Source organism: Tenrec ecaudatus, chromosome 6, assembly GCF_050624435.1.
Source record: "Tenrec ecaudatus isolate mTenEca1 chromosome 6, mTenEca1.hap1, whole genome shotgun sequence".
Taxonomy (NCBI): Eukaryota; Metazoa; Chordata; class Mammalia; order Afrosoricida; family Tenrecidae; genus Tenrec; species Tenrec ecaudatus.
Window position 1 is genome coordinate 21,173,190 of NC_134535.1, and position 27,862 is coordinate 21,201,051.

Here is a 27,862-nt window from a genome sequence, read left to right on the forward strand (position 1 = left end):
GTCGGTTTGCAATGGATAGAGGCACTATGCCGCTAGAAATGAACGGACTTCAGTGAATTCACGGCCCTCCTCGCCATAAGCCGGACTTGAATTGCATCTTCCTGTGTGTTTTGTTCCTTTCCCCGGCAGGAGGCGTAGCTGGGCAACGCCTTTCAGAACACCCCGACGTCCGCAAGCTCGGCTTCACTGGGTCCACGCTGATCGGCAAGCAGATCATGAAGAGGTACTGGCTTGAGTGTGGCCCTTGACTGCAGATCTTCTTACACTTTAGGCTTGCTACAAATAGGGTGCTTTGGGGAGGAGACTAACCATCTCCAAAGCAGAAGAGAAATTTATCACTGCTGGGTGTACATAAATCGAGTAAAATACGTGCCCAAACGTTCAATCCCACAGTCTGTAGACTAGAACGATGTCAAAATTTAACACTCTGCTGCTGATTTGAGAATTCCAGTACATGTGTCCATGGGAATCCTCTCTTGATGTGATTTTGCACTGAAGTCACATCCCCAGGGGGCTTTTGGAGCACAGATCAGAAATTACATGGACAAATAAATGACAGATCTGGATGATTTAGAAAACGAACTCATGAATTCCTATAAAAGCATAACATTAATATCTGGGAGGTTGCAAATATTGTAAGCATCCAAAATCAGATAGTGAGCTAAAGTATGCTCATGGGATGGAAGATTATGTGGCAATTATGTTTATGGAAAGGGCTAACTAACCACCAACAGTTGTTAAAATGGAAAGACGAGTAAAGCATAAGATTGTATGATCTCAACTACATTAAACAAAGCGGAAGCTATGTTAGTGCACAGACCCTAACTAAATATATCAAAATGGCATATATATGTATATATAATTTATATATATAACTGAGCCATAGAATAGAATCATGTGCCTCTTTTTTTAAGGTTCCCCTCTTACACTGTTAATGCAGTCTTTTAAAGAAACATTTTTATTGACACTTCATCCACCTATCATACAATCTAATAGTTCACTCATCTGAAGAAGAGTTGTACAATTTTCACCACAGCCAATTTTAGAACTTTTTCTTCTTCCTTGCATTCATTGTTTGCTATGAAACGACTAGTTCAAGTTTGACGAAGTAACCTGAGCTAAAGCCGACCCTCGTTGTTTGTGATTAGTGTCATTTTTTAAATCGTGACAAAAATATGCACAACAAAACATTCTCCAGTTCAACAACTTCTACATGTATCATTCAGTGTCATTGATGATACATTTTGTGATGTGCTACTATTATTGATATCTTTTTCTAAATTATTCCACCATTACAAACATAAACCCAATGCCCCTAAGCAAAACTCTAACTCCTTCACCCATGGTAACTACAGGTCAATTTTGGTTTCTTTATATTTAAGTAGGTTGTTTTTTTAATATAAAAGTCACATATCATACACTTCAAAAGTTACGCCACTTTAAAAAGAGTTGCCTACCCATCATCACAGTCAGCTCTAGTGCTCCCTCCCCCTCCCGCATACATTGTCTGCTCCACAATTAGAGATAGAATACCTACATCTAAACAAACTGGGTTTTCCCATGAGCATCTCCAATTCTTGGACTACAGAATTTTCTATAGCTTTTGTGAAAAGTAGGTTACACATTGGGCTGCTAGTCACAAGGCCAGCAGTTCAAAACCACCAGCTGCTCTGCAGGAGAAAACTGTGACTTTTTACTCCCATAAGCAGTTGAGTCTTGGAAGCCTGCTGGGGCAATTCTATCCTGTCCTATACGGTCACTGTGAGTCAGCAGCAACTTGATGGCAGTGCCTTCTTCTTCTTTTTTTTTTTTTAGTGTTGTTACTACAATGTCAATCACAATTTTTACTCTTAGATATAGTGTGATGGGTAGGTTTATTGTGCCAACCTGGCCAATAGGAACATGTGAGATTAATAAGGTCACAGTTTGGTTGCTCTCTGGTGCTCTGACCAGCTTGCGGCTGCTTTAGCTGGTTCTCTGCCTCACCTTGTGAGCTATACTACCTGTGGGACAGCCAACCTGTGGATCGTGTTGCTAGAACTTGAGGTTCCTTCGAGACCTGCTTCCTCATGCAGCTGGTGTGTACATTGCTTGAACTTGAGGCTGGTGGATCCTGTTGTCTTGCATTGCTTCAGTTCATATCCCATCCGGGCCTGCTTTGCTAAGTTCCTGAACTGCTACTGTTGGTGACCTGCCCTGCTGTTTGCTGCCTGTTGGCAGACTGCCTACATTGCCCAAGGGAAGGCTTAGCTGTCTGCTTCCTTGACCTTGGACCCAGGAGCCCTCCAGAGTTGAAGGACTTCTAGTATATTAACTGTTCCAAGGAAGTGAGTTGAACTGAGCCCTCTGTACTGCTGTGTGGACTAATTAGCTGTTATATTCCTTTGTACTGTATAAATCTATATATTTATCTATATTTAATCATACATGTCCTGGTTTTGTTTCTTTAGAGAACCCTGCCTAACACATATGGCATTATATATTTCATACCTGGTGGTAAATGTATGGTGGTAAAGACAAGTGAGCAAGCAGCACAGAGATGAACATTGATCTTTTTCCCCCACAGCTGTGCTGTGAGCAACTTGAAGAAGGTTTCCCTGGAGCTTGGTGGCAAATCCCCACTCATCATTTTCAATGACTGTGAACTTGACAAAGCAGTGAGAATGGTAAGAACGGGTCACATCCAAGAAAACAGCTGCTACTTCTAACATATACATAAACATACGTCAAAAGATTCAAACAGTGTTCTGCTGGAGCTTCTGATTCCCCTTCCTTTCACTCCCCTCAGCATAAAAGACCTTTGGTGGCTCAGTGGGTTACTCACTGGGCTGCTAATCACAAGGTCAGCAGTTCAAACCCACCAGCCACTCCACCAGAGAAAGATGAGGCTCTCTGCTCCCACAAAGATGTACAGCTTCAGAGACTTACTGGGGCAGATCTACGCTGCCCCGTAGGGTCACTGTGAGTCAGAATTGATTCAATGGCCGTGTGTTGTTGCATTGTGCCCCGCAGCATCCCACCCTGTCAACCTGAACAGCTCTGCTTCTGACGGTCTTACAAATTGGGTTTCTGTAAGATTGTTTTAAACACCACCAGGAAGTCCTGGTGTTAGGTGCCATCAAGTTAGTCCTGACTCATCGCGACCCCGTGTATAAGAAGGACGAATCGGAGCCAGGTCCTGCTCCGTCGTCACAGTTGTTCTTATGTTTGAGCCGTTGTTGCAGCCACGGCCGATCCATCTTGGAGTGATAGCGTTGCAGCTGTTCCTTCCCATTTGGAGCCAGGCTCCTTCAGCAGGTGAAGGCCCTGAAGGCTTGACCCCAGCATACTGTCATGGGGGACCGCTCTGAGCAGGCCTCTGACCTAAAGGCACAATCCCTGGCAATGTCCTAGTACTGTGCATGAGGTTGGCAGTATCTGACAGTGGTCCACGCTGTCCACACATTTCTCAGAGGCTAATTCCTCTGACGTGGACAGCCTATTTCTTCCTCACAGTTTGTTCTTAGTCTGGAAGCTCTGCCGACACCGGTTCCCTGTGGGTGACCCTGCTGGTGTTTGAAATACACAGCGTCCCGCATCACAGCCACACACGAGCCGCCACAGTACGACAAACAGGCAAACAGATGGTGGAAGAGTTTCCTACATCGACCTAATTGGCAATGGCAACGGCCCTGTCGTAATGTACTCTGCTTCTATCAGATATTATCCTGGGAAGCTGGGGGATGAGTACACAGTTACACTTCCTTTTTTTAGATCATTTTATTGGGGCCTCTTACAACTCTTGTTACAATCCACAATCAAGTATATTTGACATAGTACATATATTGCCATCATTATTTTTTAGACATTTACTTTCTATTGCCCAGTTACACTTTTTGTAACACCTTGTGAGTATTAAACCACTTCAAAGTATAAAAGAAGTATTTTTTTAAAAAACTTAAAGATCAAAATAAAAACTGTTGGCCTTGCCCTTATTCTTCATACCTGAGACCTGGACACATGATGCAACTTTTTGGTGGAAGCCTATGGTCTTCCCAGAGGAGCCTCACTAGCACAGCGGGTACACCTTGGGCTGGTAACCACAGGTCAGCAGTTTGAAACCACTAGTCACTTCATAGGAGAAAGATGAGGCTTTGTATTCTCATCAACAGTTACAATCTCAGGAACCCTTAGGGGGCATTTCTAGCCTGTCCTATAGGGCTACTTTTGTGAGAGATGCTGTTGAGATCCCAGCGGTCATAGTAGTGCCCCTTGGTAACTGGTGGGTGAGCAGAACACCGTGGCTCAGAACCATACTCCAATGGGTCTCCAGTGAGAGAACTGCGGCCACCTTATCCCATATGAGGGTACCAGTGGGTTATCATGGGAGCTGCTGACCACAAGGTCAGCAATCGGAAACACTAGTCACTTCCTGGGAGAAAGTCGAGGCTTTCTATTCCCATCAAGAGTTGTAGCCTCAAGAAGTCCAATTTGTACCCACTTTAACACGAGGTAAGCCTTTATTAGTCGGCTTTGCAAAATTGGGCACCCAAGCCTGGAGACAAATTGGGCAGAGATGGCACACCTCTCAGCCCCTCTGGAAGCATCATATCCCCCAGATGCCCTCCCCTGATTCCTCATTGGCTGAGGTCTATGAGGTGAACAATCTCCTGAACAGTACCTACTCCTTTAATTTAAAGTTTCTCCTTTTGGAGCAGATTCCCTCTCCCCACCCTCTCCCCTGCCTTAATTCATCCAATTCACACGTTCCATATCAGCTGTCCACTGGTGCCCTGGTGACTGAGTCACTGCATAACTCTTGGCTCTCTGATTGCTGAAGATAGACCGGCCTGGCGACTTATTTCTCACCGAGAGTCGGAATGGACTCATTGGCAGTGAGAAACCATGTGGCCTTCTCAGTTCTTTCAGTTAGCTAGCCTGGACACTGAGCAGAACTGGTTCTCCATCCTCCATAAAGGCAAAGCCCAACGAACCCCCACAGGGAAATGTTGCCACCCATGGGAACCAAAAAAAAACAGGGGGAAAGGAGGGCCCTTGGGCTTCTGGGACCAGGCCCTGTGGAGTAGCGAGGTGAGGCTTCCGTGACAGTTGTTGCCTGTCTGCCCATGGACAGGCATCAGCCACCAGAAGTTTCTCAGATGCTTGGGTTTCTGTGGACCTTCCAGAGTACATCCTAGAGGAAAACAAGCAAACACATAGGGAATCGGGATTCTTGTTCTAGATCACATTTTTCACAACATCTAACCAAGTGTTCATCTTTACCAGGTCTCTTAATCTTTGCTAGGTCTCTTTACTCTCCTCGTTGTCCAAGAGCAGTGAAAAGAAACGGGCAGACAACATTCAAGGTGAAATGATTGAAAGCGAGGGAACAAATCCCAGTGTAGTGGTTCCAGAGGACCACTCTTTCCTTCTCCCTTATTTTGAATATGCACACAACTGCATTTGACACTAGATTCTCCAAAGAGAAGCAGTCTGCTAGGCACCACGGGAAAGAAATGCCTAACCTTTAAGAGTCTTAACTCCTACCATCTGTTGTACTTCGCTGCCGCTGAGTTGATTCTGGCTCTTGGCAACTCTGTGTGTTCAGAGAACTGGCTCCACAGGGTCTCCCAGGCTGTCACCTTTGGGGAGCAGATGGCCAGGCCTGCTTTTGAGGTGCTCTTGGATGGGTTCGAGCTGCCCTCCCTCCAGCTAGAGTCAAGCACTAAAGCATTTGTAGCATCTAGAGACTCTTTTTCTACCATCCAAAGACCCACGATCCAAGAGAATTAGCATGCTGTTGACATACAGGGAAAATGTGTTATTTCAAAAAAGTCTGTGGTATTTTCAGCCTGACCCGTGGAGGTTTTCTGGAGGCAAATTAGAAACTAGACTTACAAAGAAAGATGCTTGGAGCTCCAGCTTCCTTTCCAGTCTGTCATTTACAAGAGCCCCTCATTTCAGAGATCTTTTCAAATTTCTCTTTGGGGAAAAGAATAGATTTTTCCACCCTTTTTGTCTCACATAAAAGCTTTCTAGACATTGACAATTCAGAAAATTTAAAAGCAAAACCCGGCACCTAAGTTAGTACCTTTAAATGTACGGAATAAACTAGATTCTTCATGCAACACAAAATGGGCCCTTGATGATAAGTCCTTATCATTGCACACATTTTTCTTAAAGAGTGAATGAATCAAAAAGGGGGTGGGGGGACAGGAAAAACAAAAGCCCTATGGGAAAACATGCTAGATAAAAACGAGTTACCTCCAAGTAGTTCTCATCACTAACCACACTGAGGCGATGGCGTCCTGCAGCTTCTGTGTGTTGTCTGCTGCCGTCCAAACTGTGTGTGCGCAATGGTTCGACAACCTTGACCTTCCCAAGTGATGGAAACAACATTTTCTCTTCTGCTTCCAAGGGTATGGGAGCAGTGTTTTTCAACAAAGGGGAGAACTGTATTGCAGCTGGGCGGTTATTTGTGGAAGAATCCATCCATGATGAATTTGTGACAAGAGTGGTAAGGCATTTCAACAACTCCATGAGTTATACATGGAATTATATATTATATATAAATATGTAAATTATGTATATTAACCTAAAAAGTACTTGCTGGCTATTAATGAATTTTTAAGTAGGGATTAATAATATTTTATGTCTATATTTTAAGAAACAATCCTTAACTTTTATATCTGTACACTGGCATATTTACAGATAATATGTATAGAATGTGCTTTAAAATAACAGGAGGGAAGGAAGTGAGTAGGAAGGACAATGAGTTGGTACTTAATGGAAACTAAGTAATAGGCACATAGGCTCATTATATTATTTTTATATTTTTATATTTTCCTAATAAAAATCATAGATCTATATACAAAGTTAATAAAGTATACATAAGAGTTGTTATTCCCCCCCACCAAAAAAAGAGTTGCTATTATCTACACCTTGCTCTGCATTTATAACATAATTTATAGCATATGAGATCCATGATATTGTTGAGAGGTAGGCCTTTACATTTTTAGAAATCCCTAAAATGACTGTGAGAGACGTCCCACTAGAGTCTTATATGGTCCCTCAGGGTCAGATGGGTTCGATGGCCATGAGTGGATGGCTAAGGACTAGACCATTTCTGCATGTATTGGGGGGCCTAAAGTAAAATGTATGGCACTGCTAGGTCACGTCAACTCCGATTCTGCCCTTTGGCTCAAATTACACAGCGTGGGAGAACTGGTGGTTTAGTGGTTATGAGTTGGGTTGTGATCTGCCAGGTTGGCAGTTTGAAACCACCAGCAGCTCTACGGGAGAAAGATTGGAGTTTTTATTCCTGTAAACAGTTGCAAGTGACTAGGAGTCAGCATTGACTCGATAGCAGTGAGTTTGGTTGGTTTTTGTTTGTTCGTTTGTTTTTTAGAAAATACGGAGATAAATTAAGACCGCTGAGAAACAAGACAGAATCACAAAGACATTTCATTGATGCATAGCATGTGATAAAGATCGGTTATTATCAGAAGGTTATAGCAATTCCTCTGGCATGGTTATACCAGGAGAATTTCACAAGAACAGTGGGCCATGTTTAGGGGCGGTGGGGAAGATTCACAATGAGGCCACGTTAGAAGTTGTTCGACCGTGAAGAATATAATAAGTATGCAGTGTTAACAAAACATCGGTTTGCTCTTGTGGTGGATTAATATGCCAGGTAATTTGATGCAGCGCCCAAACCGTATGTTCTGGTAGAACACCTTAAGAGCTTGGGCTTGCAAGTCGGCAAAACTCAAAAGCCCTCAGTGGCTGTCTTGTGGTAGGCAAGCCCCTTCGCTGGCTTCTCCAGTTGGAAAATGGAAATGTGGAAACCTCCCTCCAGTCGGTTGCTCTGTAGGCTAAAGGGCCGCTCACTTTTTAGCAGCTTAGTACAGCGCCCAGTACCTGGTAGGAACTCAGCCAAGGCTAGCCATTATTATTAACAGTGAATTGTGTTTTGTGAACTGGGTGACATACAGGTAGAAGAAATTAAAAAGATGAAAATTGGTGATCCACTTGACAGATCTACCGATCATGGGCCCCAGAATCATAAGGCCCATCTGGAGAAGCTTCTGCAGTACTGTGAGACTGGAGTGAAAGAGGGGGCCACCTTGGTGCACGGGGGAAGACAAGTCCAAAGGCCAGGTAAGATCGCCTCTACTGGAAGTGTACAGGGCGCCTGGCTTCTTAATTTGGAAAGGATATCAGCAGTGTTCCCTGCAGCACCATCTGGCCTCTGAAGCAACCGGTGGCGTCTATATTATGCTTAGAAGACCTCATTTATTGATCCCGCTTGACTACTTCTCTGTTGGGGCACACTGGGCATCATTTTCCTGAACCCCAGATTCCTCCTTGTGGAAATATGTCCCCTAGGCTGTGCAAGGGCTGTGGAAATCAACTCTCCCTGTGGATGTGATGGGTCCTTTGCTGTAGAAGAAACAAGTGTGGTGGGCAGCAGTGTTCTTCGGGCACTGAAGCACGTGATTCATGGCAAACATAATCTGCAGCATGATTTGTCCCTGCTGTCGAAGGAGCCCTGGTGGCGGTGTAGTGAGGGTTGATAGCCACAAGGTTAGCAGTTCAAACCCACCAGCTGCTCCTTGTGAGACACTTGAGGCTATTTACTCCTGGAAAGATTTGCAACCTCAGAAACCCTGCAGATGGGTCTCTCTGAGTCGGAATTAACTGATGGCAATGGGTTTGGTGTTGGTTTGTCCAAAGCAGAACCTATCCATGAAATATGTAAATGGCCCCAAGGCATTTTACTTAAAGGGGGAGAGAGATGAACAACTACAGACTCTTTATTGCTGTGGCGGGTAGTTTGTGCACCGCCCTGGCTTTGGGGCGCCATCCTCACAACTGTGCATTATGAGCCCCTTGTTGTAGCCCCTGTATCAGTCCATCTCATTCAGGGTCTTCGTAAGTTGCCCTGTATTTCCTCTAAGAACTGCATTTCAGGATAGCTCAATAGCTGCTAAAGGAGACTCCTTCCAGGGGAAAAAAAAACCCTGATAATTACAATAGACAGAGTGGTAAGGTTGGGAAAATTGCCTCTTTGCCTCCATAACTTAATGAAATAACAACTTCAAGCAGTGTTCACCAGTGAAAGTTCACGTTAAGGGGTGAAAGGTACAGGGAGCTGGGTGTTTGCAAGCTATCATTGTAAGCACCCCTGAGATCTCTGGCCAGTCTTAAGGGGAAAAGAGAACTTTACAAAGGCGGAGCCAGGCTGTCCTGGAGCCAGGGACCCCCCCCCCCCTTGGTCTTGGCATCACTGAAGGAGGGACAACTGGGTATTGGGCATTTCCCACTGGGGCGCAGTGTATAGTGTGCAGCCTCACCTCTGAAGTATGTGTGCCGAAAATGTTTAGCTAGAATCTAATCATGCCTTTAGGTCAGACTTTCCATCTACAAGAAATAGGAGTGGGCAGGAGAGCAAACTCAATTTCACCACACAGAAGTGATAGCAAATCCAAACCCTAAGATAAACTTTAAGACAATGATCTCAGTCTCTTTGGCAAGCAATCTCATGGAAAAAAGGAGGGCAGAGACGGAGGGAAGATTCCACATTAAAACACATTTAAGAGCTCTAAAGACCGTAATGAAAGATTAGCTCCTGAAGGGAGTACTTACCTTGTGGTTAGGATGTGAAAGAATGCAGTAAGATTTGTTGTAGGGTGGGTCCCCTCAGATCTTTCCCGGGGCTAGTTGACACAAGAGATCTCTAAGAACATGTCACAGGCAGAAGTTCCCCAGGGCAAAGGGGTGTAGACAATGTGGGAAAGCAGTAAGAGGAAGGGGTCTGTGTTCACCTACACCTGACCATCCTGTGGCCAGGCGTTGTTTAATTCAAACATCACGGCAGCCTGCTTACCGTGGCTGCAAAACCAGAAACAGCATTGCTTCCCCCATTGGTTCATAGTATTGAGTATTTCAACTGACTCATAGAAACCTTATAGAATGGAGTAGTACTTCCCCATAGGGTTTCCTATGCTGGTGTAGTGGTTACGAATTGGGCTGCAATCTGCATGGTTGGCAGTTCAAAACCACCAGCAGCTCCTCGGGAGACTGGGCTTTCTACTCCCGTAAACAGTTACTCTCAGAAACCCGTACATAGCAAGGTCACAAAGAGTCATCATTAAGTTTGGTTTGGTTTTAAGTCTTTATACAGGTGGTGTAGTGGGTTATGTGTTGTGCTACTAACCGTAAGATCAGCAGTTCAAATCCACTGGCCACTCCACAAGAGAAAGATGAGGCTTTCTAAACCTGTAAAGAGTTAAAAGTCTCTGTAGAATTGGCGAACCAGTATGGAAATCAGTATGGCACTTCCTTAAACAAATGCAAATGCGAAGCACCTTATGATCCAGCAATCTCTCCACTGGGTGTATCCCCTAAAGAATAAAGAATACTACTCCAGACATGTGCACAAGGAGACAACCCCAAACTCCAATTATGGGTAGGTATGGGTAAGCAAACTCTGGTACAGTCATACAGTAGAATATTCTGCATCAATAACAGATGATGTCAATTCTCTTAAAGACCACAAGACCTGGACAAAATGAGAAAACATGATGCTTAGCAAACTTAGTCATTCTAACAAAGGTGATAAATATTTAATCAAGCCATTCTTATAAGGAAAAGAAATGTGGTTTTTACACTTAAAGAAACGCTGATGATGTCTACGGGATGCCCAGGAGGGGTGGGAACAGGGAGACGGAGGGGGGCAATGGTGTTGAGGGACGAGGGAAGGAGGATAGGGGTGGGGAAGAAGAGAACTGCATTAATGGAGGGTTAATGGGACATTATTGATTTCATTTGGCAAGATGGGCTGTGTGACTATACACAGTGTGCTGCTTAAAATTTTTTTTAATTTAAAAAACTCATTTTATTAGGGGCTCATACAGCTCTTATCACAACCCATACAAACATCAATTGTGTAAAGCACATGTGTTCATTCATTACCCTCATCGTTCTCAAAACATTTGCTCTCCACCTAAGCCCCTGGCATCAGCTCCTCATTTCCCCTCCCTCCTTAATCCCCCCTCCCTCATGAGCCCTTGATCATTTATAAACTATTATTCTGTCATATCTTACACTGTTGGACGTCTCCCTTCATCCTCTTTTCTGTTGTCTGTCTCTCAGGGAGGAGGTAACATGTATATACATTTTTTTTAAATCCCTCCAGATTCCTTACACCCTCGGACCTAAATATTGGTCTGAGTGGTTGAAAAAAAAAAAGAGGGTCAAGGAAAGGTAAAACTGAAATCGATTTGACAAGTCCATGTCAAACATGCTCCCCTCTCAAAAAAAAAAAAAGAGTTATGATCTCAGAAACCCACAGGGTCTTAAAGGGGCGCTTAGAGTCTGTGAGTTTGGGGATCTTTATAGAAACAGGTTCCCAGTTCTTGAACCACCAACCTTTTGGTTCCCAGCCAAGCTCTTAACCATCCCCCCACCAGGGTTCCTTCCCTGACTGCCTACAAGATGAATGACTTTAGTACCATAAGTGGTCATAGAGGCAGAGAAAGTTGCTTGGGTTCAGAACAGAGAAGAAGGGGGCTTTTCTGGCAGAAAAAGAGACCCTGTTCCCAGTCTCTACGTTGAGCCCAAAGCCTCTGAGGTGGCAGCCTGAAGGGCAACCAGAAAATCGGACCACCTCCCAGCACAGCCAAAGGCAGCGTGAACCAGGGAGTGAATGTCTTCCTGGTTTTACAGAGCCAGAGAGGAAGGGAAATAATTATACTGGAATTAAGCAAGTGAGCTATTCAATGAAAATGCCCTCTCGTTGAAGTTCTTTTCTGTCTTTTTCTTCTTTTTCTCATAGGCTTTTTTATGGAACCAACTGTGTTTACAGGCGTGGAGGACCACATGTACCTTGCCAAAGAGGAATCCTTTGGGCCTATCATGGTCATTTCTAAATTCCACAATGGGTATGTTTTCAGACACGGGTTAACGAGGGTTTTGATTTGCTACATTTTCTCATCTCTATTGTGCTATATAAGAGCGCATAAAATCAATAACGATGAGATGTCTTACCACTAAGCATAACTGCCTTAATGAAATCATTGGTAACTAAGGTAGCGCGTGATACAGTTGTGCGTTTCAGTTTAAATGAATGGTTCACATGGTTACGTTTTGGTGGTGGTTGCTTTTAGGAAGCGATCATGGTTAATGACTAGAAAAAAACTCAGTAGGGACAAGCTTGCATCTCCCATTTGGGAAGAGAAGTAACAGCATCATCAGGCCAGGCCATTGCTGAATGGTAAGTGAGTATCAGGCTTGGTTATCACGGCGTCACCTCATTAACCAGCAAGACCTCTTATTCGTTGCCACAGAACAATTTAACATATTTCATTTTACATCAATCGACTGAGAATTGAAGATGTGCCAGCATTTTAGCACAAGAGTATGACTGTGGACACCGTGTGGACAAGGTTCTGAATTTTTTGTTATTAAATTAAGAAAAGCAGCAGAGAGACATAAAATGCTAAATGTCACATCTATAAACGTTTTGTGTGATTGACATTTTAAATGTATGTCGGGGGAAAAAAGGTAAATACTGAGAAAGAGGAGACCAGCTTCTCCTACACACGCCTAAGACAGGCAACAGTTGTGAAATCAGGCTCTTTCCCCCAAAGCAAGACTGGTATTAGCACCGGTGATTACCTTCCAAAGAGCCGAATACTCACCCACCCAAACCCACAGCCACTGAGTCGATGCCAACTCATAGTGACGCGATAGCACCGAGGGGACGTGTCCCAGAGGGTTCCCCAGGCTATCATCTTTAAGGAAGACATTGCAGCGTTGCCGCAGAGCAGCTGGTGGGTTAAAACCATGGACCTTCTGGTTAGCAGCCAATCAAGGATTCACTGCACCACCTGGGTTCCCTGTTATTCGATCTAAGCCTTTCCCGATTGCTCCCCATGTCAGAGGGGCCACATGACAACTGCACTTATCAAGCTATGTTTTCACACGATTGATCCTCATGGAGTGCTCCCAAATTCATCTGAGTTTAGACTTTAGAACCGATGACAAGATGAAAAGGAAAGAATAGAGTTCAGGAGGGCTTCTAGGACTTTGATAGCCACACTATCAGAGACTCTTGGAGGCACTCCGCTGCCCTGGAGGAGTCCTGGTAGGATAGTGGGTTACCCGTTGGGCTGCTAACTACAAGGTCAGCAGTTCAAACCCACCAGCTTCTCAGAGAGGGAAAGATGAGGCTATGTGCTCCTGTAAAGACTTACAGCCTCAGCTGCTAGCCAAGAGGTCGATAGTTCAAACCTACCAGCTGATCCTCAGGAGAGAGATGTGGGTGTGCTTCCCTAAAGATGCCAGCCTTGGAGACCCTATGGGGCAACACTGCCCTGTCCTGTAGTGTCCCAGCATTGGAATCAACTTGATGGCAGTGGGTCTGGGTTTAGTTGGGCCTTCAAGGGGCTTGCCACCTGGTGGGGAGAAAGACAAAGAGGCAATGAGTTCTTAAGAGCCTGCCTCTGCCTCTGCCTTTTACGGCCCCTGTGTCCCTGGGCTAGTTATTTAGTCACACCGTGCCTCAGTTTCTTTGTCTGAAAAGCTGAAATAAGAGTACCTGTTTCTTAAGTCATGCTGAGGACTACACGAGCCAAGCATTTGCTGCTGCCACCGCCATCAGTATGCTTCTAGATGGGGGCAAGGAATGGTATAGCACCCTGACACCCCAACAGCCCTCAACAAGAAAGGGCAGGAAGCCATCTTTCACCCTCCAATGCAGTCTACAGACATTTGCGTCTTTAGATCAACAAGCCTTTTGAGCAATGTGAGGCTTTTGGCAGCGTCTCAGTGGCCTCTAAGTGGGGACCCAGATTTCTTGTGTGAGGTTCAATTGTGTAGGGTGAAGGAATGCTTCCCTAGGTGGCCATCAGCAGTCAGCCATCAACTGCTAACCTAAAGGTTAGTGGTTCAAACCCACTCAGCGTTGCTTGGAAGGCCTGGAGAACTTCTTCCATAAAAACGAAACCCTTACAGAACCGTTCTACATCCTAACACACAGGGGCACCAAGGGCCCAATCGATTCAGTGGCAATCAGTTTAGTCATTTAAAAAACATCATTTTATTGGGGGCTCTTACAGCTCTTACCACAATCCATCCATCCATCATGTCAAGCACACTTGTACATTTATTCCCATCATCATTTTCAAAGCACTTTCTTTCTACTTGAGCCCTTGATATCAGGTCCTCATTTCTCCTCCCCCTCCCTCATGAACCCTTGATAATTTATAATTTTTTTCATGTCTTATTACGCTGTCTTCCTTCACGCACTTTTCTGTTGTCCGTCCCCCTGGGAGGGGTTATATGTAGATCATTATCATTGGTTCTCCCTTTCTCCCCCTACTGTCCCCTACTCTGAGGTGTCAATAGGATCAGGTGTCCAGCATCCAAGACCCAGAACAAAAAATCATATCAATGTGAATGAGGGGGAGCATAGAGTGAAGACCCAAAGCCCATCAGTAGACAACTGACATCCCCTTCAGAAGGGTCACAAGGAAGAGATGAGCCAGTATAGCAATATTGAAATATACAACTTTCCTCTAGTTCTTTAATACTTCCCCCCACTATCATGACCCCAATTCTACCTTACAAATCCGGCTAGACCGGAGCATGTACACTGGTACAGATAAGAGCTCACAGCACAGGGAATGCAGGACAGATAAGCCCCTCAGGACCAATCATGAGAGTAGCAATACCATTTTTGTTTTACAGTCAAGATTGCCTTTGAAAATCCACTAGGCGGGCGCTTCTCTGAATCCCTTACTGTTTCTCCGGAAGTTCACCGCAGTGCATTCCCCCTGGCTCTGAAACAGATTCTGTTTCTTTGCTGGGGTAACAGATGAAAATATTGGACCTGCATTTACTGGCTGTGCTCATAGAAAAATTGTGAATTTGTAAACATTGGGCTCACACTCACAAAGGTCAGTTTTATCCTATGACAGGGAGGTTGGTAGAAACTACACTCGCCTGAGAGAACAGCAGGTGCATGTCTCACAGCCAGGTGACACCCCCCCCCAACCTACTGGGGTGATCACTGTCCTCTCGTTGTCATTTAGTGGTCATCTGCCATTGGATCCACTCCCACGTGATGACGTGACACCACTATATGAAAAATGATACAAACCAACCGCATCCCCAGGGACCAAGCAGGAGGGATTCTCGGGGGTTCTGAGACTGTGAAATCTTTATGAAAGCAGTCTCATCTTTCTCCCGAGATGCACTCAGTGGGTTCAAACCACTCAGCTGGCAGTTAGCAGCCCCACACGTAGGCCGCTACACCACCCATCCACCGCCATCGAGTCCAGTCTGACTCATAGCGACCAGGGCTCCTTATAGAAGCACAAGGGAAGACATTGTTTTGGAAGAAGTACGACGATGGTGTTGCCCCTCCCCTCAGGGTACTTCAAGTGTACTGGATGGGTGAACCACAACAGCCGAAAAATCAAGCCAGCACCCCTTAGTTCATTCTACCAAAATACTGAGTTTGGAAGAATGTGTGCTCCCTGGTTATGGCTGACTTTTACTGAGTTTTTACAGAGTCCTGCATGCAGTTAGTTCAGAGCCCTGATGGCCTTGTGGGCTAGGCATTGGCTGATAACTGCAAGGTTAGCAGTTCAAACCTACCTCCTGCTACATAAGAGAAAGTGCAGGCTATCTGCTCTTATAAAGATGTATAGTCTCATAGACCCTAAGTAGGGTCACTATGGGTGGTTATGATGAGTCAAAATCGACTCAATGGCAGTGGGCGGGTTTTTTCTTAAATCACGAAGCAGGTACTCACATTTTTCATGAGAGTAAACATGAGAGGGAACCATTGGCCCAAGGTCACCCAGGTGTCTGGCTTAACAACTCTACTCTCTTTTTAAAAAAAAAAAATCATTTTATTAGGGGCTCATACAACTCTTATCACAATCCATACACACATCAATGTGTAAAGCACATATGTGCATTCATCGTCCTCATCATTCTCAAAACATTTGCGCTCCACCTACGCCCCTGGCATCAGCTCCTCATTTCCCTCTTCCTCCCCGCTACCCCCCACGAACCCTTGATAATTTATAAATTATTATTTTGTCATATATTACACTGTCCGACATCTCCCTTCACCCACTTTTCTCTTGTCCATCCCCCAGGGAGGAGTAATCGGATCCCCCTTTCCACTCTGCTCTTACAAGGGCGCGGGAATGAGCCCTGCAGGCATAGTGCTTACGTGTTGGGCTGCCAACCTCGAGGTCAGCAGTTCAAACCCATGAGCTACCAGGAGGAAGAGGAGGCTTTCAGCTCTGGTGAAGAGTTACAGTCTCAGAAGTTCATGGGCAGACCCTGCCCTGTAGGGTCGCTCTGAGTTATCATTGCCGCCGTGGCAGTGAGTTTGAGGTCTGTCTCCTTGTGGGAACTAGGAGGGCTTCAGAGCAAAGCCCTGAACTGAGTGGGCCTTGAGCTGCGGTGCAGAGCTGGAAGAGCTGGAGGCAGATAAGGGGCGCGTTGAGAATAGGTTTAGACGGACTGGGGGAGAATGGGACCCGGGATGAAGGATAAAAGGATGACCCTGGATCCTGTTTCAAAGAGGCTTCACCGGGCACATCCACATCATGGATACTTGAGTCATCACATTTCACTGGGTGTCAGCCGGGCACAGTTCTAAAAATGTCTAAAAACATTTCTGAAAATGTAAGCCCGCTGGCAGGAGTGTTTCGCTGCTTCTAGTGGGTGGAAATAGCCCCGAGGCAGGAGGGAGCCGCGAGGAGTCCTGCTTTGAGCCAGCTCTGCCTTACACTGAATGGAGTGTTCTGTGCCCTGAAAACACCTTGCAGGGACGTCGATGGCGTGTTGCAGCGAGCGAACCACACAGAGTACGGCTTGGCCTCAGGCGTTTTCACCAGAGACATAAATAAAGCAATGTACGTGAGCGACAAGCTCGATGCGGGGACAGTCTTCGTCAACACGTACAACAAGACCGACGTGGCAGCCCCCTTTGGTGGCGTCAAACAATCTGGCTTCGGAAAAGACTTAGGTACGCCTTGCTTTGCCCGCCCTGTTTGTCTGTCTGTCGCCACGTGGCAGAAAGGCCCGTGTTCAGGGAGGCGCTTGGGAAGGGCGTCTCCTGCCTGGGAGTTCACAAGGCAGAAAGCCAAGCCCCTCTGGCGTTAGGCGGGTACTCGACTGTTTCTGTTTGAAGTGAATGTGTGTATTGGCCATCGTCCTGCAGGAAGAGTCCACAAATGGCAAGAGAAGCCTTTCTCCTTCCAGGAAAGAGAGTCCCTTTGAAAGAAAGGAAAGTTCTGACAGTCAGTCGTAAGGAAACTACCTCTGTCTTGCCATCTTGCTCTTCAGCATGATGTGGTTTGGCTCTGGGAGCTAAAAGGAAACCGAGACCGAACATGGGTGGAGGCCGCTGGCCGGCTAGCTCCAGGCCTGAATACTGTTTGGCTGGCGTTCACAGCCAACGCTGCAATTGGCGTGCTTTTCTGGGCGTCTGGCAACTCAGAGGTGGAGTTAGGAAAAAGCCCACAATGTAATTCCCTGTTGGCAGAAAGGCTGTCTGCTTTGAGATACCACAGTCCCTTGCTTAGGAACATCCAGTTGGCGGGCAACACCTCAAAATGACAATCTGAGCCCACTGCCATCGGGCCCGTGCTGACTCACAGGGACCCGCTGAGTTCCCGAGGCTGGCCCTTTTCCCGGGAGTAGCAAACCCAGTCTTTCTCCCTCGGATCGGCTGGTGATTTTGATCACGTGGATCGAGCCCAATGCGTCACCACCACACCACCAGGGCAACCTGTGCTGGCCTTTTAATAGTATGTAAACATTCCCTCACTTTGAAACAGTAGAACCAGCCCCTATTCCACCTCAGATTCTTCACAATCACCCTCCTCCTGGGGCTCATGCAGCTTTTTTTGTTTTTTTACAGTTTTATTGACGTATGATTCACACACCATACATTTCAGTGGTTCGAACATACAGAGTTGTGCACCATGCAGCCTTTAACTCACAGCAACGCCTTCAAGCCTTTACTCCCACTGCAGTGAGGCTCAGCAAGAACCTCATGCACGCACCCCTGCTGACACGCTACCAGTTCTACTTACAGACACATCTCGGCTGTAGTCCTAACCCACTTTGAATATTAAATTTCTTCCAGACCTCCCAGGCCCTGTCCCAAGCACTTTCCCTGTCAGTCTCGCCCTGGCCCTGGGACATGGCTATTATGATCCTTGTTTTACAGATGGAAAAACTGGGGTTCTGGAAGAATCACCTGGGGGATCTTGTAACACGGTGGATTCTGATCCTGAATCTCTGGGGTGGAAAAGCAAATTCTCAGCCGAGATCAGACTCATCGGAAACCCAGTTCAAAATACAGTTCCATGAGGAGAGGCAGGCCTATTTACCTTTGCTTGTCTTCAAGTAAGATTAGACCCAATGGTCTCAAGCTTACTCTCTTGTGCTCCGTTTCTCTTCCTTTAACATAATCCTAAGAGCGCCCTGGTGGCATCGTGGTGACGAGTTGGGCTACTAACTGCAAGGTCAGCAGTTCGAAACTACGAGCCAGCTCCCAGGGAGAAAGGCGGGGACTTCTACTCCTGTAAAAAGTGACCGTCTCAGAAACTTGTAGAGACGATTGGACCCTGCCCTGAAGGAGTCAGAATGGACTCAGTGGCAGTGAGTTTGGTTTGAGGATGTTTTTAAGAATCATTTCATTGGGGGCTCTTACAGCTCTTACCACAATCCATCCATCCATCCACTGTGCCAAGCACATCTGTACATCTGTTGCCGTCAACATTTTCAAAGCATTTTCTTTCTACTTGAGCCCGTGGTATCGGCTCATGTTCCGCCTCCCTCTTGGCTGAGTGTTTAAACACAATCTTGGGCACTCTTGTTCAGCCTAAACTAGACAAAGGATAGAGATAAAGCCTTTATCCTCAAAGAGAAAGTTTCAGGGTTTCAAGCTGACCCAGCCAATGCTCTGGTCTTCAGAAGGCCAGCTAGCTGGCCGTGGCCCTCACCATGCAAAAGCGTGGCCCTGGGACCATCAATATCATCGTGAAAGAATAGTTTAAAATAGGCAAAGCGCCCACCCTAGATGCCATCACATTGAACGTGCCATTGAACAAAGCCCCCAGGGACCCGCAGGAACATGAAGGCTAACGGAGTAGCCCTGGTCTTTGCTCAGGGACCTGGACACCGCCTTCACCTGGGTGGGGATTGCTGGCATCACATCCACCTGTCAACATGGACTGCCTTTTCTCTTTCCCAGGTGAGGAAGCACTGAGCGAATACCTCAAAACCAAGACGGTGACGCTGGAATATTAGAACAAGGCCGCCGCCAGGAAGCCCTTGGCCGACAGCACCAGCCCTGCGTTCTTGGCACCGCCCAAGCAGCCAGGCGTGCTGCAGAGGCTGGTCACCCCGGAGCCAAGCCACACCCAGGTGCCATCGAGAGACTCGCGGGCCAGAATGCCTTCTAATAAGACTTTTCATACCTTAACACGATTGGCAGTTGTTGGAATTTGAGTATATTACGGATTATACACATATCTAAAATACTAAGCTGCTTCCCCCACTACCCCACCCGATTGATCTAACAACTGTTGTTTATTCTAAACCATGAAATTGTGAAGCTTTCCAACATAAGGTGCTACGTTCAAAACTTTGTGCGGCATTTTCAGACTGGGACGTCGGAACCAGGCAGGCAGCGTTGTCACAAAGGTCGTCTTTTTTAACTCCCCAGGGACAGCGTGAGGGCAGCCGAGAGGTGTTGCTACCGTGTCAGAGAGCCTGGTGAAACAAAACCAGCAAACACAAGCCCACTGTTTCTCCCTGTGGCCTACATCTAGGCCTGTGTACTTCTGAAGGCCACGCCTCCACTTCTCCAACCCCCCACGGGAATTCTGTGCCCCCCCCCTTAGGGGACTCACGCCATGCTTTTTCAAATGCCGAGTTTGGGACCAAAACGAAGGTTAAAGGGGCAAGACCAGGACTGTAGGACTGAGGAGTAAGGTTTCCCAACAAAATTCTCAAACGACAGTCCTCTGGTACCCTGGAACCATGAGCAGGTGCCTAGTCGTGATGGAAAAGCGTCCTGGGTGCTTTTTAAATTTTTGCAATTACTGGCCTTTTCCTTACCAGTAAAAATTTCAGTTTTCTACCCCCTCTCCCCTTAGTCAGCCCTACAGTGGCTCTGTGTCCTTCTGGAAAATCTACCAGCATGGCTGCTTTGGATGTGCTGTGCTTCCATGCAGTCGCCAGAACCTTCTGAGCTGACTTTACCTGAATGGAGCTGGGCCCAGAGGTGCCCTCAGCAACCAGTCTTGCTCGGGTCTGGTTCTGAAGGTGACTGAGACAGTGTGTTCTCGAGAGCACTTGTGTGCAGCCGCCCACTGATGAGAGACCTGTTTATAAACATGTTGGCGATGAAACCAGCCTGTGTGCACGGGAACCCCGGTAGCAATACACTTTGACTCACCCTTGAATACCCTGTAAGGATGGGATGGTCATTCATTTATTATGATCATTTGGAAATGAGACACATCTTGGTGCCTTTGATGTTCTACCACTGGACACATTGTGATGGGTGACCAAACCATACACCTCTATTGAGTACCTACTAGGTACAAGGTCTGACATTATGTCCTGAGGATCACACATATTTTAATGGTCTCTGGCCCTGAAGAGTTTTGAGTCTAGTAAAAATTCCACGATTAAAGTTAGCTTCACACTCTGACATGCAGGCAACTCCATGTTCCATGGTGCCTTGCCAGGTTGTGCCTGGCAGATCCTGGGCTTTTTATAAATGTCACATTTGCAACAATGCCGCATCGAGCAAGTCTGCCAGCCTACAGCATGTGTTTACTTCATGTCTCTTTGGCACCTGTGGTAATTCTCACAATTTTTCAGACTTTGTCATACTTGATGGTCTATGGTATAAGATAAACCTAGCTTTGATCAACCAGAACATCTCTGTAACTCGCTTTAGTGCCAGGAGCCCTGGTAGCATAGGGAAGTTGCTTTGACTGCAAGGTCAGTGGTTCAAACCCACCAGCCGCTGGCTCAGTAGAAAGATGAGGCTGTCTGGTTCCTTAAAGACTGAGAGCCTCGGAAACTCACTGGGGCGGGCCTACTCTGTTGTACAGGGTCCTATGAGTCGGAATCGACTGGCTGGTGGTGAGTTTGCTGGTTTTCGGTGAGTTGAGGTATGCCTGCTGCGGAAAGTGGATGACCTTGGAAGGCTCATCCAAGTTCAGATCTTCCCACCTGACCCTCTGTGCGACTTTGGGCAACGTAGCCACCTTCTCTGAGCTTTACCTTCCTGGTGTGTAAAATGGAGCTAAGCAAGACCTTCCTCGGGGGTACTTATGAGGAAGACTCCCTGCAATCACATCAAACGCAAGCACCCCTCTCGCGGCGTGGTGCTGGGCTCGCGATGGAACGCTCAGCACAGGTTCCCCTGCCCCCCCCATCACTATTTCACAATTATACTGATGTCAGCTCACTAACTGGGAAGTCATCCATTTCCCCTCGAGTCTTCTCGCTGCTCACTGAATCCTGGGCTACTCTCGGCATCGTTTTGGCACAATGCCTGACACGGCAGCACCGAAAAATGTCTGGCAGTGAAAAATGGCAGGAGTCCATCCCTGGGACAGCTGCCTGCGGAGGCGGCAGCTCCTCAGGGAGCAGGCTGGCTTTCTTTTTGCTGCTCACCCACCCCTTAGAGCGCATCTGATTTTTGTTTCTCTGTCCACCGGTCCTGCCTCGTCTGGGCTGCGTGACCTTAGACACGTGGTTATTGAACAGCTCTGAGCCCACGTTGGGCATGTCTGAGATGGAGAAACAATTCTTCTTTCAGCCCATGTCACATGCACAAAGTGCCGGTCAGGGTGTTTGAACCGTAGTCGCGCTCTAGAAATGGGCGCGGTTGTGTACACGCTTGCGGAACTCACAGCGTCCCACTGTTAGCCAGAAGTAAGCGTCACCATCCCCCTGTGGCTGAAAGCTGAGCTTATGACTCACAGGCATCTCTGAACGATGGTCAAAGCCATGATCTCCGCCTCTCAGAGGAGTACACCCTTTGACTTTCCGGTCTCTGCCTTCCAAGAGGCCCTTGAGGGAGCAGTTCTTACTTTGTGACTGGGAGGCTAGAGAGGAGAGGAATGTCAGGCCCAAACAATGAGTCAAGGGCAACTTCAGAGGCAAAGCCATGCCGGGGAACTGCCAGGTGTGAGCCTGGCATGATCAGAGAGACCGTTTGACCTGCAGCCATTTTTTAATGATAGCACACTTCGGAGCCCAGGTGATATAGTGGTTAAGAGATGGGCTGCTAGCTGCAAGGTCAGCAGTTCGAAACTACCAGCCAGCTCCATGGGAAAAAGACAAGGCTTTCTACTCCCACGAAGAGTGACAGTCTCAGAAAGTCACAGGGGCTGTTCTCCCCTGTCTGATGGGCTCACTTTGAGTCAGCACTGACTCGGTGGCAGTGAGTTTGAGGAACTCACTCACCTCCAGAGCTTGTTGTTGTTGTTAGATGCCACTTGAGTGGGTTCTGACTCACAGCACCAGAACAAAGAGCCCAGTCCTGCCCCATCCTCATAATTGTTCTTCTATTTGAGCCCATTGTTGCAGCCACTGTGTCTGTCCATCTCGAGAGGCGTGCTTTTCAGTGCCCCTCCACTGTACCAAGCAGGTGTCCTTCTCCAGAGAAATCAAGGTAACACGTCTTGATAACAGAGGTTGGCCCAGCTGAAATTCGAAGCTGGAAGGAATATTTGCTGGGCCAACAGAACAGCTCATAGCTGCCTAAAAATGACAAAAGACCTTATTAATGAACCCCTTTGGAAGGGGGTGTTTGCGCTGATCTTGTGTGATTTTTAAATTTCGCTTTACAAAAATTGTAATGGTAGATGGAATGGCTGGCAAAAGCATGCCTGCCCTCCGGAGTTGATTTTACTCTCGAATATTAATCTCCGCAAACCAATGCCAAACCCACTGTCATCAAATCCAGTCTGCCATACAGTGACCCTAGATAGGACAGAAAGGAACTGTTCCTTTGGCTTCCCAAGAGTGTAAATCTTTACAGGAGCAGACAGCCTCCTCTCTGCCCCAAGGAGGTGCTGGTAGATTTGAACCACTGACCTTGTGGTTAACAGCCTGCTGTGTCATCAGATATCCTTATTAATCTCCATAGCCATTTCTAATTTACTCTTCCTTAAACTTCTGAAAAAAAGCTATGGACTCCCACTTTCCTACTTCTGCCCCCCCCCCCCAGTTTACGTGCAGCTGCCTCATTCTCCAAATATCTTTCAGAGATTCAGACATCCTAAAACGCATCCCTGAACCCCAGGCTGAGAACATCTTTTTCTATCGCATTTTCTTTTTCACTGGCTGGAGCGTTTATAGCCAACTGCTGATTGGAGTCAAGGGCTGCATATTCAACCCAAGCCAATCTCACTGCCACTGAGTCGATTCCAAGTCATAGCCACTCTATAGGACAGGGTAGAACTGCCCTGTGTGTTTCTGGGGCTGTAACTCTCTCCAGGGGAAGAAATCTCCATCTTTCTCCCTTGGCATGGCTGGTGGTCTTGAACTACTGACCTTGTTAGCACCCCAGCATGCATTCACACCACCACCACGACCCTTCAAGGGCTCCATAAAAACTCACTGCCCGTAAAAAACAGGAAGGGAAATGCATGTAGATTAAGTCTCCGGTGAATCTCTCTGACCACAGACCAGGGACGTGAACAGTCTGGCTATCGTGCAGAGTGATTGCGGGTGCAGTTAGGTTAACCTTCAACAGCTTATCACTTGATCTCCCCCTTTTGAACAAATTTTAAATTTGTTCTCCTTTGTAATATTGTCTGCTTTCTTTTCATTTGAGGTTTTTCTCTGTTTTACTTTGTTATTGTTGTTGGGTTTTTTGTATCTTTTTCTGTCTATGGAATCTATAGAGAGAGTAAATCTATAGAAATAGTAACTGGAGTCATGTGCTTGGGGGTATGGCAGGGGAGGTTGGGAGAAAGGGGAGTTAGTAAGTACAAAAAGAAGGAAAATGTTCTACATGGACTATGGTGATGATTGTACAACTCTTCTTACTATGACTGAACTAATGATTGGTATGATATGTCAATTATGTTCCAATAAAACAAAAAAATCACTGCCCTCAAGTCTATAGGAGTAGAAAGCCTCATCTTTCTACCACGGAGTGGTTAGTGGTTTCAAACTGCTGAATACGTTATGAGTCAGGCGACACACAGGTTGAGAGCCGCTGCACTACCCCATCGGGGCTCCTTGCCTTTGCTTCGCTAAAGCAGCGCCTCAGGGCCACTGCGCCACACTGTCGGCCTCCCCTCCCACGAGCTGGGCTAGCTATCTCTCCTCGGTGCTCCCGTTTGCCCTGAAAATAGCGCTTACTACTTGATACTGAAATTATATTAGCCTTAGTAATGTAGTGGATTGCGTAATGGAATGCTAGTTTCAAGGTCTGCAGTTCTAAACTACCTGGCACTCTGCCATAGAAAGATGAGGCTACTACTGGAGAAGTTTATAGCATTGGAAACCCACGGGGGCAGTTCTACTCTGTCCTGTAGGGTCATGATGAGCCAGAATTGAGTGAGTTTGGTGTGTGCGTCTGTTTGGCAGTGAGTTTGTTCTTGTTTTTGTAGTTGAGACGATAAACTAAACCAGTGGTTCTCAACCTTCCTAATGCCTCAGCCCTTTAACACAGTTCTTCATGGGGTGACCCCCCCACAACCATACAATTATTTTCATTGCTACTTCATAACTGTAATTTTGCTACTGTTATGAATCGGGTGACCCCTGTGAAAGGTCATTTGATCCCCAAAGAGGTCGTGACCCCCACTGAACTAAACCACAGCTATCAAGTCAATTCTGACTCACAGAGACCCGATGAAGGGTTTCTGGGACTGTGAACTTGTTTGGAGCAGGTGGTGAGGTTGAACCTCTGACCTTGCAGTTCAGCACTTAACCCATCGTGCCGCCAGGGCTCCTTAGGTAGCTATGACAAGGGACATAAAATCAATAAGATATGTGAATACTATATCAAGAGAACTACTAAAAAAGAACGGAACCAGACTTGGCCGATGGTGACCATGGGCGAAGTATGCGGCTGGGTTGTTGCTTAGCGGGCGTGGGGTTTGTGTGAATGGGGGCAGGATAATTTGGAAGGGGTGTCAACAATGGTTGTACAGCACGAAGAGTCTAATCAACGGCACTCAATTCTACATGTAGAACTTGTTGAACTGGAGAATGGTTTGTATGTATTTTTGCCACAATTAGAAAAATATAATTACATGATTAACAGTGAGTACAAGGAAGAAGAAAATGTCCTAGATGGATTGTGGTGATGATTGTACAACTCTTGATATGATTGAATTATGGACTTGTATGATGTGGAGGAAGTGTCAATGAAACTGTTAAAAAATCAAATAAAATCCTTCAGAGGCGTCTCCCCTATTTGTAAAATGACCTGACCAAGAGTTGAAATGGACCCTCTCACCTACATTTTACCACTGTGCCTAAAACGGTGGGCATTGTGGTCTCATACTTCAGACACGTTGTCCACGGGGAGAAATCCCTGGGAAGGGACATCATGCCGGGTCAATGGAGGGTCAGCCAAAAAAGAGGCAGATGCTAAGGCGATGGATTGATTGTGTGGCGGCAACAATAGGCTCCAAGAGAACAACGATTGGGAGGATGGTGCAGGACCGGACAAAGTTGTGCCCAGGGTCGCTGGAAATTGGAACTCATGGGCACCAAACAACAACGCTCGTTGTGAAAGGAGCAGGTAACCGTGGAAGGCCAGCAGTGCCGACCTAGCAGCTGCGCCTCGGCAGAAAGTCGAAGCTCTCAGCTCCCGTAGGATTTGCCGCCTTGTAAACCCACGTCAGGTTGCTGTGAGTCACAGTCGACTCGATGGTGGAGAGAGTGTTATTTTTAAAGGAATGAGTTTCTTCGTAGTTAGACTGAGGGCTATGTATGCCCAGTGGAAACTTTTGACCTCAGCTGCACCCATTTTCTGGACTTTGAGCAAAGTATTATTTCATGAAACTTCATTTCCATTCTCCTCCAGAGATCAAAGGTTCTGAGCTAGGTCCTTGTTAACAACCTGTTCCCAGGAATCACCAAGATGTCATTGATTTGTAATCAACATGAAACCCCCTGGTGACTCTTGTGAGTCACCAATTATGTCATAGCCAACCTTTGTAGTTCAGCTGTATGACTGAACCCCAAAGTTGGCTTCACCATGTCCACGCTGACTGTTACTGGAAACCAATCAACAGTTACTATTTTACTTCCCCTGTCAGCCTGAAATGTGTGACTTTGCATTTCCCACCCCGAGATCCATGTGCTTTAGCCTGAAGCTTTGAGATTTCTCCTTGCAGTAGTAACTTTGACTTCAATAAATCTCTTGGACTTTATTTCAATGGAGTTTCAATTAGCTGACAGATAAAGGGATTGTGCTACAGGAGAACCATCCCAGAGTCTAACATGGTCTAGAGCAGCGGTTCTCAACCCGTGAGATACAACCCCTTTGGGGAATGAATGACCCTTTCACAGAAGTCACCCAAGATCATTGGAAAACACATATTTCTGATGGTCTTAGGAACCAAGACACCACTCCTATATCCGTCTCCAGGCGGGTCTGCCCACAAGCAGATACAGACACATATGAGTATCTGGCGTGAAGACTGTTACCCATGCTATACCATGCCTCAAGACAAAATTTCATTTATTTGTCATTAAAAATAAATATTTCCCAATGTAGAATTACATTTTATTTGAGAACCACTGGTCTAGAGAGACTCTTTTAAATGTTAAACAGCACAAAGACATTCTTCCTGAATCAGGGAAACCATCTGCATGGACCTAATACAGAGATCAATTGCTGTTAGCTACTGTTGCATTCCGTTCTGACTAAAAACAACAGAAGCAATGGTGCCCCCTCCCCCCAACCCTCCCACCCCCCCCCCTGGTCCCCAGAATAGTTTCCATTCGATGCCATAGGAAAGAAAGGTAAAAGGAAGAAAAAGAAAAGGCATCATTACAAGATTGTGATTGGTGCAGGTCAATCCATGACTGTCCAAGGTGGACCTCCAGCAGTGGGGCAAGGACCACGATTGAGATGCCGACATCACTGTAGATCAGAGCAGGCTATGGTTCCCACATGCTGGTCAGGGGATGACTCAGGATCAAACAGGCCAGAGTGATAGTCACCAGGACTCCAAGTTAAAAAAAAATCATTTTATTGGGGGCTCGTACACCTCTTATCACAATCCATCCATCCATCCATTGTGTCAAGCACATTTGTACATTTGTTGCCATCATCATTTTCAAAACATTTGGTTTCTACTTGAGCCCTTGGTATCAGCTCATTTTCCCCTCCCTCCTGAACCCTTGATAACTTATAAATTATTATTTTGTCATGTCTTACACTATCTGATGTCTCTCTTCCCCCACTTTTCTGTTGTCTGTCCCCCACAGGGAGGGGGTTATATGTAGATCCTTGTAATCAGTTCTCCCTTTCTACCCCACCTTCCCTCCACCCTCCAGGTATTGCCACTCTCTCCACTGGTCCTGAAGGAGTCATCTGTCCTGGATTCCCTGTTTTTCCATTTCCTATCTGGTCTAGCCAGATTTGTAAGGTAGAATTGGGATCATGAAAGTGGAGGGGGGGGGGTTTGGGAAGCATTTTGGAACTAGAGGAAAGTTGTATGTTTCATCGTTGTTACACTGCATCCTGATTGGCTCATCTCTTCCCCACGACCCTTCTATAAGGTGATGTCCAGTTGCCTACAGATGGGTCTAAGGTCCCCAATCTGCACTCCCCCTCATT

At 46.4% G+C, this 27,862-nt stretch overlaps 1 protein-coding gene across 2 annotated transcripts in view; it reads left to right on the top strand.

Annotated features, from left to right (window-relative positions):
* ALDH1L2 (aldehyde dehydrogenase 1 family member L2) overlaps positions 1-26,360 on the top strand; it is a 73,986-nt gene extending 47,626 nt beyond the window's left edge. The window contains exons 17-23 of one of the 2 annotated variants that reach the window (XM_075551053.1): positions 130-223; positions 2,567-2,666; positions 6,398-6,496; positions 7,974-8,139; positions 11,819-11,924; positions 16,836-17,035; positions 19,274-26,360. In XM_075551053.1, the coding sequence (XP_075407168.1) occupies positions 130-223; positions 2,567-2,666; positions 6,398-6,496; positions 7,974-8,139; positions 11,819-11,924; positions 16,836-17,035; positions 19,274-19,329 (821 nt within the window). In that variant the 3' untranslated portion in view covers positions 19,330-26,360. The remainder of the gene's footprint in view (positions 1-129; positions 224-2,566; positions 2,667-6,397; positions 6,497-7,973; positions 8,140-11,818; positions 11,925-16,835; positions 17,036-19,273) is intronic. The other variant, XM_075551052.1, reaches the window with a different exon arrangement.
* Positions 26,361-27,862: the final 1,502 nt, after the last annotated feature.